Source organism: Dendropsophus ebraccatus, chromosome 1, assembly GCF_027789765.1.
Source record: "Dendropsophus ebraccatus isolate aDenEbr1 chromosome 1, aDenEbr1.pat, whole genome shotgun sequence".
In the NCBI taxonomy this organism is placed as follows: domain Eukaryota; kingdom Metazoa; phylum Chordata; class Amphibia; order Anura; family Hylidae; genus Dendropsophus; species Dendropsophus ebraccatus.
Genome location: NC_091454.1, coordinates 224,430,105 through 224,443,935, shown reverse-complemented (window position 1 = coordinate 224,443,935; position 13,831 = coordinate 224,430,105). Strand labels below are relative to the sequence as shown.

General features: G+C 45.4%; 1 protein-coding gene across 1 annotated transcript in view; it reads left to right on the top strand.

Moving 5' to 3' along the window:
• The window catches only part of LOC138785269 (uncharacterized), a 98,647-nt gene extending 89,319 nt beyond the window's left edge, over positions 1-9,328 (top strand). Inside the window, exons 10-13 of the mRNA XM_069961062.1 lie at positions 135-419; positions 3,797-4,081; positions 4,332-4,555; positions 9,152-9,328. Of these exons, the coding sequence (XP_069817163.1) occupies positions 135-419; positions 3,797-4,081; positions 4,332-4,555; positions 9,152-9,328 (971 nt within the window). The remainder of the gene's footprint in view (positions 1-134; positions 420-3,796; positions 4,082-4,331; positions 4,556-9,151) is intronic.
• The last annotated feature ends 4,503 nt before the right edge of the window (positions 9,329-13,831 follow it).

Here is a 13,831-nt window from a genome sequence, read left to right as displayed (position 1 = left end):
TATAAAAATCATTGAACTAGAAAGGCCGAGATTTCTCCTCTTCTCAAATCCATTCACTGTGTAAACGCACCATAAGACATTCGATTGTTACTCCTCATCCCTCTGTGTGATTCCTGTATTTCTTGTCTCTACAGCCGGAGATCACTTTATAGACCGACACAGAGAAGAGCTGATTGGCCGAATAAAAATTGTACGTCCAGTTATATCTGATCTGTACAGTAATAATCTGCTGACTGGAGAAGAGCGGGATTATATAATAGATACACAAGAGCCTGAGAACACGATGAGACGTCTGTATGATATTATTAGATCCTGTGATGATGATGAGAAGGAGAAGGTGTATGACGCTTTGTATAAGTACAATCCCAGGGTCATCGATTTCCTGATAAACCTGAGTGATCCATCCCGATTAGATAAAAGTAAGTGTTGGGCTGTGGTCACACACTACAACCGTTGCAAGGCAGTGGAAACGGACGTCTCTTTACACATATGTTCATGACGTTTGCTGCCATTCTTTAGCGGACACTAATTTTAGTTGTTTGATGATGATGATGATTTCTTTTCTGGCCGTCATTTATGTTGGTGTCACACACGGCAGTTTTTTGTGCCAAAGCAAGTAGATTCAAATGGGATGGAAAATATAAAGGGGGGATGTGTACTGCTCTTTCCTTTTGGATCCATTTCTGGTTTTGGCACAAAAACTATCAGGTGTGATTCCAGCATAAACCTTTTCTTTTATAAATTCATTTTAACTTATTAGAAGCCACACCCAAAAGGGTGTAATGGTGATTTTACATGGAACGATTACCGTTCGAATTTTCACGATAATGATCGCATTTAAGCGATAATCGTTCCATGTAAACGCAGCAAGCGATCAAGCAACGAGCGAGAAATCGTTCATTTTGTTCTTTCAACAAGTTCCCAAATCATCGTTCGTCGTACGCAAAAAATTCGCAGATCGTTCCGTGTAAACAGTGTTTCACCGATTTAACCTATGTGTGAGATAGGATTAAGCGATCGCAAAACGATTTTTCCATACGATATATCGTTCTGTCTAAATGCTGATCGTTATGAAAAACGCATTGTTCATTCGGAATCGTTAATCGTGCAATAGGGCAAACTCTCGCTCCGTGTAAAACCACCATTAGTAACGTCCAGGATTAAACCCGAACCTAATAATGCTGGATGTCACGAGATACCACGATACTCTGCAATGACGTCACAATTGTGTGGTGCTGCACAGTGCTGCTAGTATGTCAGGGATAGTGACAGCCACTAGGTCCCTAAGCACACCCGCCTTCCCTTCCTGATCAGCGTCTCTAAGGCCAAACTCATATGTTCTGTATACACCAAAACTTTGGACACACCTTCTCATTCAAAGAGTTTTCTGTATTTTCATGACTTTGAAAATTGTTGTAGATTCACACTGAAGCCATCAGAACTATGAATTAACACATGTGGAATTACTGTATATCCTTCACAAAAAAGTGTGAAACAACTGCAAATATGTCTTTTATTCTAGGTTCTTTAAAGTAGCCGCCTTTTGCTGTGATTCCCGCTTTGCACACTCCTGGCATTCTCATGATGAGCTCCATGAGGTAGTCACCGGAAATGGTCTTCCAACAGTCTGGAAGGAGTTCCCAGAGATGCTTAGCACTTGTTGGCCCTTTTGGCTTCACTCTGCCGTCCAACTCACCCTAAACCATCTCGATTGGGTTCAGGTCTGGGACTGTGGAGGCCAGGTCATCTGGCGTAGCACCCCATCCCTCTCCTTCTTAGTCACATAGCCCTTACACAGCCTGGAGGGGTGTTTGGGGTCATTGTCCTGTTGAAAAATAAATGATGGCCCAAATAAATGCAAGCCGGATGGAATAGCGGCTGCTGCAAGATGCTGTGGTAGCCATGCTGGTTCAGTATGCCTTCATATTTTAATAAGTCCCCAACAGTGTCACCAGCAAAGCACCCCCACACCATCACACCTCCTCCTCCATGCTTCACGGTGGGAACCAGGCATGTAGAGTCCATCCGTTCACCTTTTCTGCATCGCACAAAGACACGGTGGTTGGAACCAAAGATCTCAAATTTGGACTCATTCTTTGTGTTCTTTAGCCTAAACAAGTCTCTTCTGCTTGTTGCCTGTCCTTAGCAGTGGTTTCCTAGCAGCTATTTTACCATGAAGGCCTGATGCACAAAGTCTCCTCTTACCAGTTGTTGTAGAAATGTGTCTGCTGCTAGAACTCTGTGCGGCATTGACCTGGTCTCTAATCTGAGCTGCTGGTAACCTGCGATTTCTGAGGCTGGGGACTCGGATGAGCTTATTCTCCGCAGCAGAGGTGACTCTTGGTCTTTCTTTCCTATGGCGTCCTCATGTGCGCCAGTTTCTTTGTAGTGCATGATGGTTTTCGCAACTGCACTTGGGGACACTTCTAAAGTTTACTTAGCTGCTTTTTTCTTGCCATAATACAAATTCTAACAGTCTATTCAGTAGGACTATTAGCTGTGTATCCACCTGACTTCTGTACAACACAACTGATGGTCCCAGCCCCATTTATAAGGCAAGAAATCCCACTTATTACACCAGACAGGGCACACCTGGGAAGTGACAACCATTTTGGGTGACTACCGCATGAAGCTCATCAAGAGAATGCCAAGAGTGTGCAAAGCAGTAATCAAAGCAAAAGGCGGCTACTATGAAGAACCTAGAATATAAGATGTATTTGCAGTTGTTTCACTTTTTTTTTTTAAAGGGAGTCTGTTCTGGTTCTGAGGTGCTGACTCCTAGTGCGGTGTCAAACCTTTCTTTTTCAGATAGGTCCTGTACTTTGTCCCCAATCTGTGCTGTAACTGTCTTCACAACTGTCAAAGAGGGGAAGTTGTGATGTTTTCGGCCCGCCTCACCACTACCTCCTCCCAGCTTCTCTTGAATATTCATGGTGCCCGCCCCCCGGCCTCCTGTCATCTTTAGCTGCCTGGTTCTATGTATTGCGCGCGCTCCCGCGGTCTGGTTCGCGCATGCGCTGTAGTGCGTCGAAGCGGCACTGAGCGAAGCCATTGAGGGCATAGGCTTTGGCCCTCAGTGCACCTGTGACTCTCCGACACACTACGGTGCATGCGCGAATCAGGCCGCGGGAGTGCATGCAATACACAGAACCAGGCAGCTAAAGATGAAGTCCCCAGGAGGCCGTGGATGCGTTATACTGGTCCAGTCACAGTCCAGACCTAAATCCCAGTGAGAATCTGGGAAAAGGCTTGACAATCGCTGCTCACAGACGTCTCCATCCAATCTGACTAAACTTCAGCTCTTCTGCAAATTTATCAAACATCATCCACCATGCTTGTATCTGTCTGCTTCTGACTTCTAATAAAGACATATATACTATAATCATATTAACAGTCATGGTATGAATACGGCCTAAACTGTTACCCTCATGTAGACATCATCCTTCTTCCTGGACGTCACTAAGGGTACAGTCACATCACGTTTCTGTCACATGTTGGAGATAAACGTTTCTGGTATCTACAAAATGTCTTCTGGCCTATAACTATAGCATATTTACAGCAGGTCCAGTGACTTCAATAAAGTAGACCTAATCTACTAGTGACCATATTCCGTCCATACCCCAATCGTATTCGGATTCTCTGCAGGACATAAGATATTGCAGCGTTATACCTCCGACATGTGACAGAAACTGCTGTAAATGGCCCCAACATTATCTCCAATAAATGACACCATGTAAGACATTAGATTGTTACTCCTCATCCCTCTGTGTGATTCCTGTATTTCTTGTCTCTACAGCCGGAGATCACTTTATAGACCGACACAGAGAAGAGCTGATTGGCCGAATAAAGATTATCTGGCCAGTTATATCTGATCTGTGCAGTAATAATCTGCTGACAGGAGAAGAGTGGGGTTATATAATGGAGACACCAGAGTCTGAGGACAGGATGAGACGTCTGTATGATATTATCAGATACTGGGATGATGATGAGAAGGAGAAGGTTTATGACGCTTTGTATAAGTACAATCCGAGGGTCATCGATTTCCTGATAAAGCTGAGAGATTCATCATCATTAGGTAAAAGTAAGTGTTCCTGTGATCTGTATCTATCCCTCCACATATATCACTCTTCTTCTCCTCTCTATAGATGCAGGAAGAATATTTTATCCATAAGAAATGTATTTTATATGAACTTCTCCTATTATAAACTACAAAAGCAAAACTACAATGGAATAAATCGGTGTATGTTAGTAAATGAGAGATTGCTGCAGGCAGTGAGAGGCCTGTACACATTGTCAGCAGTGCGCTATGCTATCAGTGTACCTCACCACAGAGTCTACATACAGGAGCAGGGACTCCTGGGAATCCTCGGCCTCCCTGCTCCTGTACCTTGGCTCCTTGCCATCCAGCTTCTGTTATGAGACCCGGCCCTCAGAATATGGGAAAGAATTAGCAGCGTGTACAGATAATGATGATGAAGAGGAGCGGCAGACAATGGAGGAGAAGGGGGATTGGATTTATGAGGCAGTAATTGTGGAAATAGTAGGGTTATATGAGGTAACAACATTAGAAATCTTTTTTTTTGCGGTTTCTCATGGGAGGTGGCGTTACTCCTGGCATACAAACATTTTTATATATTGCTGGGGCGGCACAGAAAATAATGAATGGACTCTTTTTACCTACCACACTGCTCTACCTCTTCTCCGTTACTTCCCAGACAGACTCATCTCTTCAGTCACAGCCCCCAACAATATATCAATAATATTATTGCCTGGAGTTCCCCTTTACTCAGAGGGGTAACTAGGCTCTCCTGCACCCGGGGCAAAGATTCAATTTCTGCCCCCCCCCCTGTGTGCAAACTAAGCACATGGGGGCCCGTGTCTAGCCCGTGTCTATCTCTAGCGTGACACCCAGTATAATGTGATTCTATGGGGCCATCTCCTGATGCACAGGTACACTCAGCAGCGAAGACAACAGCAGCAATACCTACAGTAAAGCATTCCATCACCAAAAAATAATAAGAAGAAATAATTTAGAAAAATTACTCTTGTATCCAGTGATGCCTGATGGTCACTTTTCATACAGATACAAGTACACTATAGATAGTGCTGCCCGATGGTCACTGTATATATAGATAGTGCTCCCTGATGGTCACTGTATATATAGATTGTGCTGCCCGATGGTAACTGTATATACAGATACAGGTACACTATAGATTGTGCTGCCTGATGGTCACTGTTCATACAGATACAAGTACACTATAGATTGTGTTGCCCGATGGTCACTGTATATACAGATACAGGTACACTATAGATAGTGCTCCCTGATGGTCACTGTATATATAGATACAGTTGCATTATAGATCGGCGTAAGGTATCTTGGCTCTCTAGCTGTGCGAAACTACAACTCTTATCATACATGGACAGCTAAAGCTTTGGCTCTCCATGTATGATAGGAGTTTTAGTTCTGCAACAGCGGGAGAGCCAGGGTTCCCTACCCCTGCAGATAGTAGGTAAGGTTTATATAAATATGATATATATTTGCAAAGGGCCGTTATTAAGGGGTTAAGTATAGAATAATGTATAACCAGACCAGACCCCTTAATAGACTCTCTTGTGTGTCTCCCCCCTATCCCACACTGGTGTCACCCTGTACCCCCTGCCACCCTCCTCCCCAGACTAGGCACCCTTCACCTTCCTCCCTAGACTGGACACCCTCCACCCCAGACTGGGCACCCTTCCCCCCCCCCCCCCCCCCTAGATTGGGCACCCTTAATCCCCCACCCCAGACTGGTCGCCCTTCACCCCCCCAGATTAGGCACCCTTAATCCCCCACCCCAGGCTGGTCGCCCTTCACCCCCCCCCCCCCAGATTAGGCACCCTTAATCCCCCACCCCAGGTTGGTCGCCCTTCACCCCCCCCCAGATTAGGCAACCTTAATTCCCCACCCCAGACTGGTCGCCCTTCACCCTCCATAGTGCACAGGACCTGTGTACCAGGAGTGTACATGAACTGCAGTGACATCATAGTCACATGTCAAGGTCCTTCAGCCTCTACTGCAACTATACTGTACTGTCTCCTTGCTGCTATTTAGCCCAGAAGACAATACAGCATGGAAAGCCATAATGTAAATGAAGAAGTTGAATATAAATTCTCTATATTAGTAATAATATCCTATTGTTGCATAATCATTGATTTTAAATATTTGATTGATTTTATGTATATAACTTTTGCATAATGAATGTAATGTCACTATCTCTTTAAAGTGACACTGTCACCCCCTTTGTGCATTCTGACATCTCTAAACAGGTGTAAATGGTAAATTTAGCAGTTTCCATACCTTATTTTATATCATACGTCATGGTGCTTGTTCAAGTAAAAAGTCATCTTATATAAACTGCAGATTGTCTTAAGTGGGCGGGGCCTCGCGATATTAGCACCACTTAGCCCCGCCCACAACACCACCGTTGTTCCCCCCCCCTCGCCGGCCATTGGACCACGCTGGCCAAAAGGTCTAGGCCCCATCCCTCTAAGTCGGCCCACCAATGGACATCAAGGGAGCGGGGCCAACTTTGGCATTGTGGGTGGGGCTGAGTGGCGCTAATTCCGTGAGGCCCCGCCCACTAAACACAATCTGCAGTTGATAAACGATGACTTTTTACTTGAACAAGCACAAAGACGTATGATATGAAATAAGGTGTGAAAACGGCAAAATTTACCCTTTACACCTGTGTAGAGAAGTCAGAATGCACAAAGGGGGTGACTGTGTCACTTTAAGTGCAATCACGTATATAGGGGGCCGGTTTTGTCTTACGTATTGGCCGAGAGGAAGCGCGGTGAGAGCGCAAAACGATCGTAGACTACTGTGATTTGTTTGTATCCAGGAGCATGTAAGAAAAATAAACACCTGTTAGCAGTACTGGATGAGTGCCGCATCATCTCTTCACTATACGGGTTGATACAGCATGGAAAGTATCTCTGCTGATCAACTAAAAATCCTCCCCACACTGACAGAGGGCAGGACTGCTTCCAGGCTGCCTCATCCACTGCCATCCTTCTCTCTCTGCGCTGGCGCCCCCCTGGTCTCTGCGCCCGGGGCAGCTCCCCCCAATACCCCCAAACCCCTTCACTACGCCCCTGCTTTTACTGCCCAAACATTATTGGCTCTGTACTTTGGCAGAAGATCCTCATCCTCTGTACTATGACAAGATTAACCAGTATATATTATAATACTTCCACGTACCGCACCCCCTGAATATAATACCACCACATACTATTTCTCCTCAATATATTCAACAATTTTTATTTAGAAAGACACATTAACTAGCTTACTCAGACACTGTAGACTAACAATAAGGTCCAAGAAGAGGCAGTATGAACAAATGCTGCCATAGGGGACCTGCTAAATAGCACAATATCCCATCTGCGTAAACTTAAGTAACCAGAATAACTGAAGTACAAGTACAGGGTAATAGGAAATGAAAGGAACAGAAAAGGGAAGGAAGGAGATTGCCAATGTGGTCCACCAGAGCCCCAAAGAGGACCCCAAAATCCTCAGAAACTCCAGTCAAGGGCGAGAAGAGCCACTATATCTATTTCTCCTCAATATAATACTGCCACATACTGTGCACTCTGAATATAATACTGCCACATACTGTCCCTCTTGAAAATACTGCCACATACTGCATCCCTGAATATATTACTGCCACATACTGCACCCCTAAATATAATACTGACATACAGTGCACCCCCTGAATATAATCCTGCCACATACTGCACCCCCTGAATATAATACTGTCACATAACATCCTTCCTGAATATAATACTGCTACATACTGTCCCCATCAATGTAATACTGCTACATACTGTCCCCATCAATATAATACTGCCACATACTTTTCCTCCTGAATATTTTTCTTTTTTTTTTTTTCAATTGTATTTTTATTGTTTTGTCATTTTCATACAATGAAGGGTAGCTTACAAGGAAGAATCAGAAATACAAATTGCAAAAAAGAAGTTTTCAGTGCAATACAAAGTTAAGTAAACATATATAACAATGTGGATATAGAAGAAAACAAATGTAACAATGTGGTTGTAAAAGTAAACCAGTACTCCACGATATTTCAAACCAAAATAAACAGGTGGGTAAGAGCCCAATTCAAACTAGGTAGATAAAACAATCAGAGGTCTAACAAACGGACCTTGTTATAAGCAGTGGAGGAGAGGTCAGGGGGGGGGGAATAGAGGAATATTAGTCATTTAGGGCCCGGGGTACTCCAGGAGGGTTCCCAGAGACTCCGGATCCTACTAAGAATTAGAGTAGCCTCAATGTGCTCTTTGGTCCGATAGAATTCGGGTAATGTGGAGGTGGAGGTAATGGGGAGAGAGGAGAGGGGGGGGGGGGGGGGGGAAAGAAGGTGTGGTAAAAGGTACATGAGGGGGGGGGAGCATAATGTTAGGGAGGGGGGGGGGGGGGGGTTGTCTCGTCTGGCCAACAGATTCCCAAGTCAGATTTGGGAGTTACAACAGTGTTGTGCTCCCATTGTCCGATGCAGATGGGCTGGTAGGAGGAGATGGCGTCAAGAGATTTACTGATGTGGCATAAGGTGAATCGAGCCAGGGTTTCCAGATTTTTAGGAAACGATCATGGGTGCGATTGGCCCAACTGGCAAGCTCTTCAAATCGACAGATTTGGTTCAGTTTCAAAAGCCATTCTGATTGAGTGGGAGGGGACGGTTGTTTCCATTTCAGTGGAATTAAAGATTTGGCAGCAGCCACCATATGTGACACCAGTGTTTTTGCAGGTGGAGTGATATCATAGGCTAGAAGGCCAAATGCTATAGTAGTCATAGGGAGTTTAATCGGTGTTTCAATAACTCTACTGATTACCTCTTCCAGCTTGCTCCAGAAAGGGGCGATCACTGGGCAGTCCCGCCAAATATGGGTGAGGGAGCCCTTGTGGAGCAGACACCTCCAGCATTGATCTGTTGGGGATAGTTTATATGCGTATAGCCATTCAGGGGTCTTGTACCATCTGGACATAAGCTTGTAGTGGTTTTCTTGGAGTAATATACATCGCGACTGACCATGTGATTTAGAGAGAACGTGGCTTAAGTCTGGTTCAGCCATGGTTATATTCAGCTCCTTTTCCCAGGAGAGAATGTATCCTGGTTTGGAGTGGTGTTGCGAGTTTATGACCATTTGGTACAATGAGGAAATAGATCTGCTCTTCCTAGAGGGGTTTGTGATTAATTTCTCAAAAGCGGTTAGTTCCCTGGATAGACTGCCCAATGATGCTACCTTTGCGAGGCATTTAGTGACGTGTGCATGATGCAGAAAAGTAGGTGCTGCATGGTGTAAGCTGTCCGCTATTGCTTCTACGTCTAACATGGAGTGAACGTCAAGGTAATCTTTAAGTGGAGTTTCTCCTAATGCAAGCCATGTTTGTGTGAAGGTTGGGACCACTTCGCTGATTAGCCAGGGGATGAGGGATGCAGGGAGGATGGGTGAGGGAGAGGGGGCGAGGGTGTTTTTAAGATTCTTCCAGACTTGGAGTGAACCTTTCCATGTGGGGGGGAGTTTGGGATTTTTAAGAAATGAGTTAGTTGGGAACCAAATATCCTGGAGTTGTAGAGGAGGGGGTTGTGAGTGGGTAGTTGATTTGTGGTGCTCCAAAGCTAGGTTGAGCCAGTTGTTCAGATGGATGGCTTTATAATAAGCGGAGATATCTGGGAGACCAATACCACCCTTGTTCTTATGTTGTATGAGTAGGGTGTGGGAAGTGCGGGGGCGTTTGCCTCTCCATAAAAATACTACGAATGTTTTGGAAGAAGGGTGGGGGAAGAGCAATTGGTACCATCTGGAGGATGTATAAGATTTTGGGGAGGATATAAGTCTTTAGGAGGTTCTTTCTACCTAACCAGGATATCATGGGGATGTCATAATCTTTTAGTAGTTTTGTGATCTCTGTGATTAGGGGGATGTAATTTAGTTGGTACAAGTCTCCCAGGTTCCCAGAAAGCCTCACTCCAAGATATTTGATTGTGGAAGGGGCCCACTGGAAGGTGGTTTTTGCACTCAGGGTTTCTTTAGTTTTGGGCAGAAGGGATAGGTCTAAAAGTTCTGATTTGTTGGCATTCACTTTGAAGTTGGAAACTTTGTTAAAGTCAGAAAGGATACGTTCGATGTACGGGACGGAGATGAGTGGGTCTGCGACTAGAAACAGGAGATCGTCTGCGAAGGCTAGGGCTTTCAGGGTTACACCTCCCACTGATATCCCTTTTATTTCTTTTGTTTGGCGTATTTTTTGCAACAAGGCTTCTACTACTAAAATAAAAAGTGTAGGAGAAAGGGGGCATCCTTGGCGAGTACCATTTAGGATGTTAAAGGGGGGTGAGAGAGATTCATTTATTTTTAATCTGGCGTGGGGCTGATCATAAAGGGAAAAAATAGCTGTGGTGAAGGCTGACGGGAAGCCGAATTTGTTTAGTGTTGCTTTCATGAAAGACCAATCGACTCTGTCAAATGCCTTCTCGGCATCAATGCCGAGAAGGACATTTGACCCGCCGCGCGTCTTGGCTTCATGTATGGCTCTGAACAGTTTGGAGGTGTTATTCTTGCCTTCTCTTCCCTGCACAAAGCCTGCTTGAGATTCTCCCACCAATCCAGGGATTAGTGGTTTCAGGCGAAGTGCAATGAGTTTGGCCCAAATCTTTAGATCCAGGTTCAATAAAGAGATGGGCCTGTAGCTTCCACAGTTTAGCGGATCCTTTCCCTCTTTCCAGATAATAGCTACATGTGCTTCTTGGGACTGCCTGGGCCAATGTGTTCCTTGGAGCAGGGCGTTGCAGGTGGAAGTTAAATGGGGGAGGAGCTGTGGGAGGAATTTTTTATAATAAAGAAGGGAAAGACCGTCGGGTCCTGGACTTTTACCAGGGGGGAATCTCTGAATAACCTTGCCAATTTCTTGTGTCGTTATGGGCGTCAGCAGAGTGTCGGCGTCAGTTAAGGTCAGGGACGGGAGGTTTAAGTCCTGAAGGAAGTCTGCGGTTAGTAAGTCTCTTTCAGCCTGGGGAATAAGGTTTTCTGAAGTTTGGAGGTTATAAAGACGGGAGTAAAAACGTTGGAATGTTTCTGCTATAAATGGTGTAGATGTGTGTGTGTTTCCTTTATCATCTTTTATTGCATGGATCTGTGTTTTGTCTCTGGCCTTCTTTATTAGAGAGGACATCAGTCTCCCTCCTTTGTTTCCATGGGCGTATAAGGTTTGTTTATGGTGAAGAAAGGATTTGGCTGAGCGGGCATAAAGAATATCCTTGAGTCTTTCTCTTAATAGTTTTAGCTCGGGGAGAGCGGAGTGCAACCGTGAGAATTTGTGAAGTTTTTCTAAAGATGCTATTTGTGCTAATAGAGAGTCAATCTCTTTTTGTTTGTTTTTCTTGTTTTTGGACCCAATGGAAATGAGAAGACCTCTTATATAGGCTTTGTGAGATTCCCAGATCATGGGAGGGGAGACGTCTGGTGTTGTGTTAGTGGTGAAGAATTCCTCTAAGTGTTTGATTATAGCAGAGCACGTTTCGGGTGAGTTTAATAATGTTTCATTAAGTTTCCACCTCCATTCCCTGGCCGGGATATGTGCGAAATTTAACGTAGCGTGTGTGGGGGCATGGTCAAAAATAGTGATTTGACCAATGTCAGCATTTGTGAGGGAAAGGAGGAGGGAGTTATGGATAAAGAGATAGTCTAGTCTGTGATATGAGTTGTGTGGGATAGAGTGAAAAGTGTAATCCTGTGACATAGCATGTCTAGTCCTCCAGGTGTCCAGGAGAGAAAGTTCTTGTAGTTTTGCGTTTAATCGGCTGAGCGTTTTTGTAGGGGTGGCTGAAGATTTTGTGGATGAATCCAGTAGTGGGTTTAGAGTAATGTTTAAATCCCCTCCTAGTATTATAGGGCCTGCTGCAAACAGTTGTAGGTCAGTAAGGGCCTTTATCATCCAGGGAACTTGGCCTGTATTTGGGGCGTAGAGATTGGCCAGGGTGTAAGGTTTAGAAAGCTATAGTCCACTCTTAGGAAGAGCATTCTACCCTCGGCATCCTCGTGTTGTTGTAGTATCTGGAGGGGTAGAGAGGAGTGTACAGCTATGGAAACACCTTTGGAGGCTGAGGTTGGGTGGCAAGCGTGTCTCCATTGAGAGAAATATCTCGTAGGGAATTTGGGGACCTTCCCTGCTTTTAGGTGTGTTTCTTGCAAGAAGGCTAAGGTCGTCTTGCTTTTCCTCAGTAAGGAGATAATATGGTGTCTTTTGTTGGGGCTGTTAAGTCCCTTCACGTTTAAGGAGGTAATATTGACGTCAGTCATCTTAGAGGGGCTCCGCTAGCCAGACGAGGGTCAGGTGGGGTGGGGGGTGGGGGGGACGCCGGGACAAGACTCTAGGGCAGGAGGTAAAGATGGGGGGGGGGGGGAGATTAATACGGGTGTGGAGGAGGAGATTATAGGAGGATAGAGGAATTTATAGTTAGAGGGGTGAGGGGGGGGGGAGGTTGATGAGAAGTGGGGGCAGAGAATGTAGAGCACAGGAAAGTTCAAAGGGGGGGGATGTTTAGTGATCAGGGTTGTTGGTGTCTCAGACCTTGAGAAGAGGCTATGCGGGGGGGGGGGGGGGGGGGGGGGGGTGTTTGGTGGAATGGAAAACTAATGCACTGGCCATCTGTACACATAGAGGTACGGTCCGCTTATGTTATGTTATTAGGCAAGCCGGTCGGGGGGAAAATGGATGGTTACACAGATTTAAGCATGTGGTTATTCTACTGTAGAGGGCAGATGATGTCAAAGGTATGTTGGCTGGTACGAGGTGGGGCAGGGTCTCTGGGGGGGGGGGAGGGGGGGGGGTGTCATTAAGTGTACATTTCAAGATACTAAACAATATTACTCACAGATGTAGTGGGTGCGCCGTCCCGGTCCACCGGAGCCGATCATGTGTGGTGTTTTGGTCGCGCACATGGAGAATTCCAGTGCTTTGTGGATTGTGTAGTGCGGGTAATTCAGGTCGATCCGGGGAACCGGGAAGACGCCCCCACAAATCCTAGAGGCAAATAAATAAAAAAGAATATCAATTTACAACATAAGAAACCGAACAATAATGCTAGTTTGGTTGCTTTCGCATAAGAAGGGGGCTCAAGAAAAAGTGAAGTAAATAAAATGAGAGAAAATAAATGAACTGAGAAAGAATAAAATCAGAAAGGAAGAGGGTAGACATAACACAGACTTTGTTGCTAAAATACTTTAAGGCTGGTATAAGGTAACCTTGTTCTGCAGGTCATAAGCTTCCTATTTCAGTTTAGGGAGGGGTAGGGGGGGGGGGGGGTTGTTGGTAGGTTGGAGGGGGTGGGGGGGGAGGGGGTGCTGTAACCTTGGCATATTATGGCAATATCCATGGTCTTCCCTCGCTCAGGGGAGAGACTCTTTTTATGGAGGAGATACACAAATAAAAAAAAGAAAAAAGAAAGAAAAATAGGGGTATTGGGATTATACTCAGCCGACAACAGGCTTTGACATGGTGCCCGTCAGATCGAGGTCGGAAGAAATCTCATCTAGTGCAGTTTCCTGAAGAGCAGGTGAGCCCTGGTAGGGAACTAGGGTGCTAAGTTCTAGGTGTCTTTTCTCGGGGTCTTCTTTTGTCGAGGTTGTTTCTGAGAGGCGACCGTGGTCCAGGGTGTGAAGACCGGGAGAGTTGGGAGAGGCTGGTTTGATTGAATGGGCATCCAGGAGGGAACATCCACAGGGCGCAGCTCCAACGTTTCCCAGGCCCTCTCTAGGTCCTTGGTGTGTGAATCAC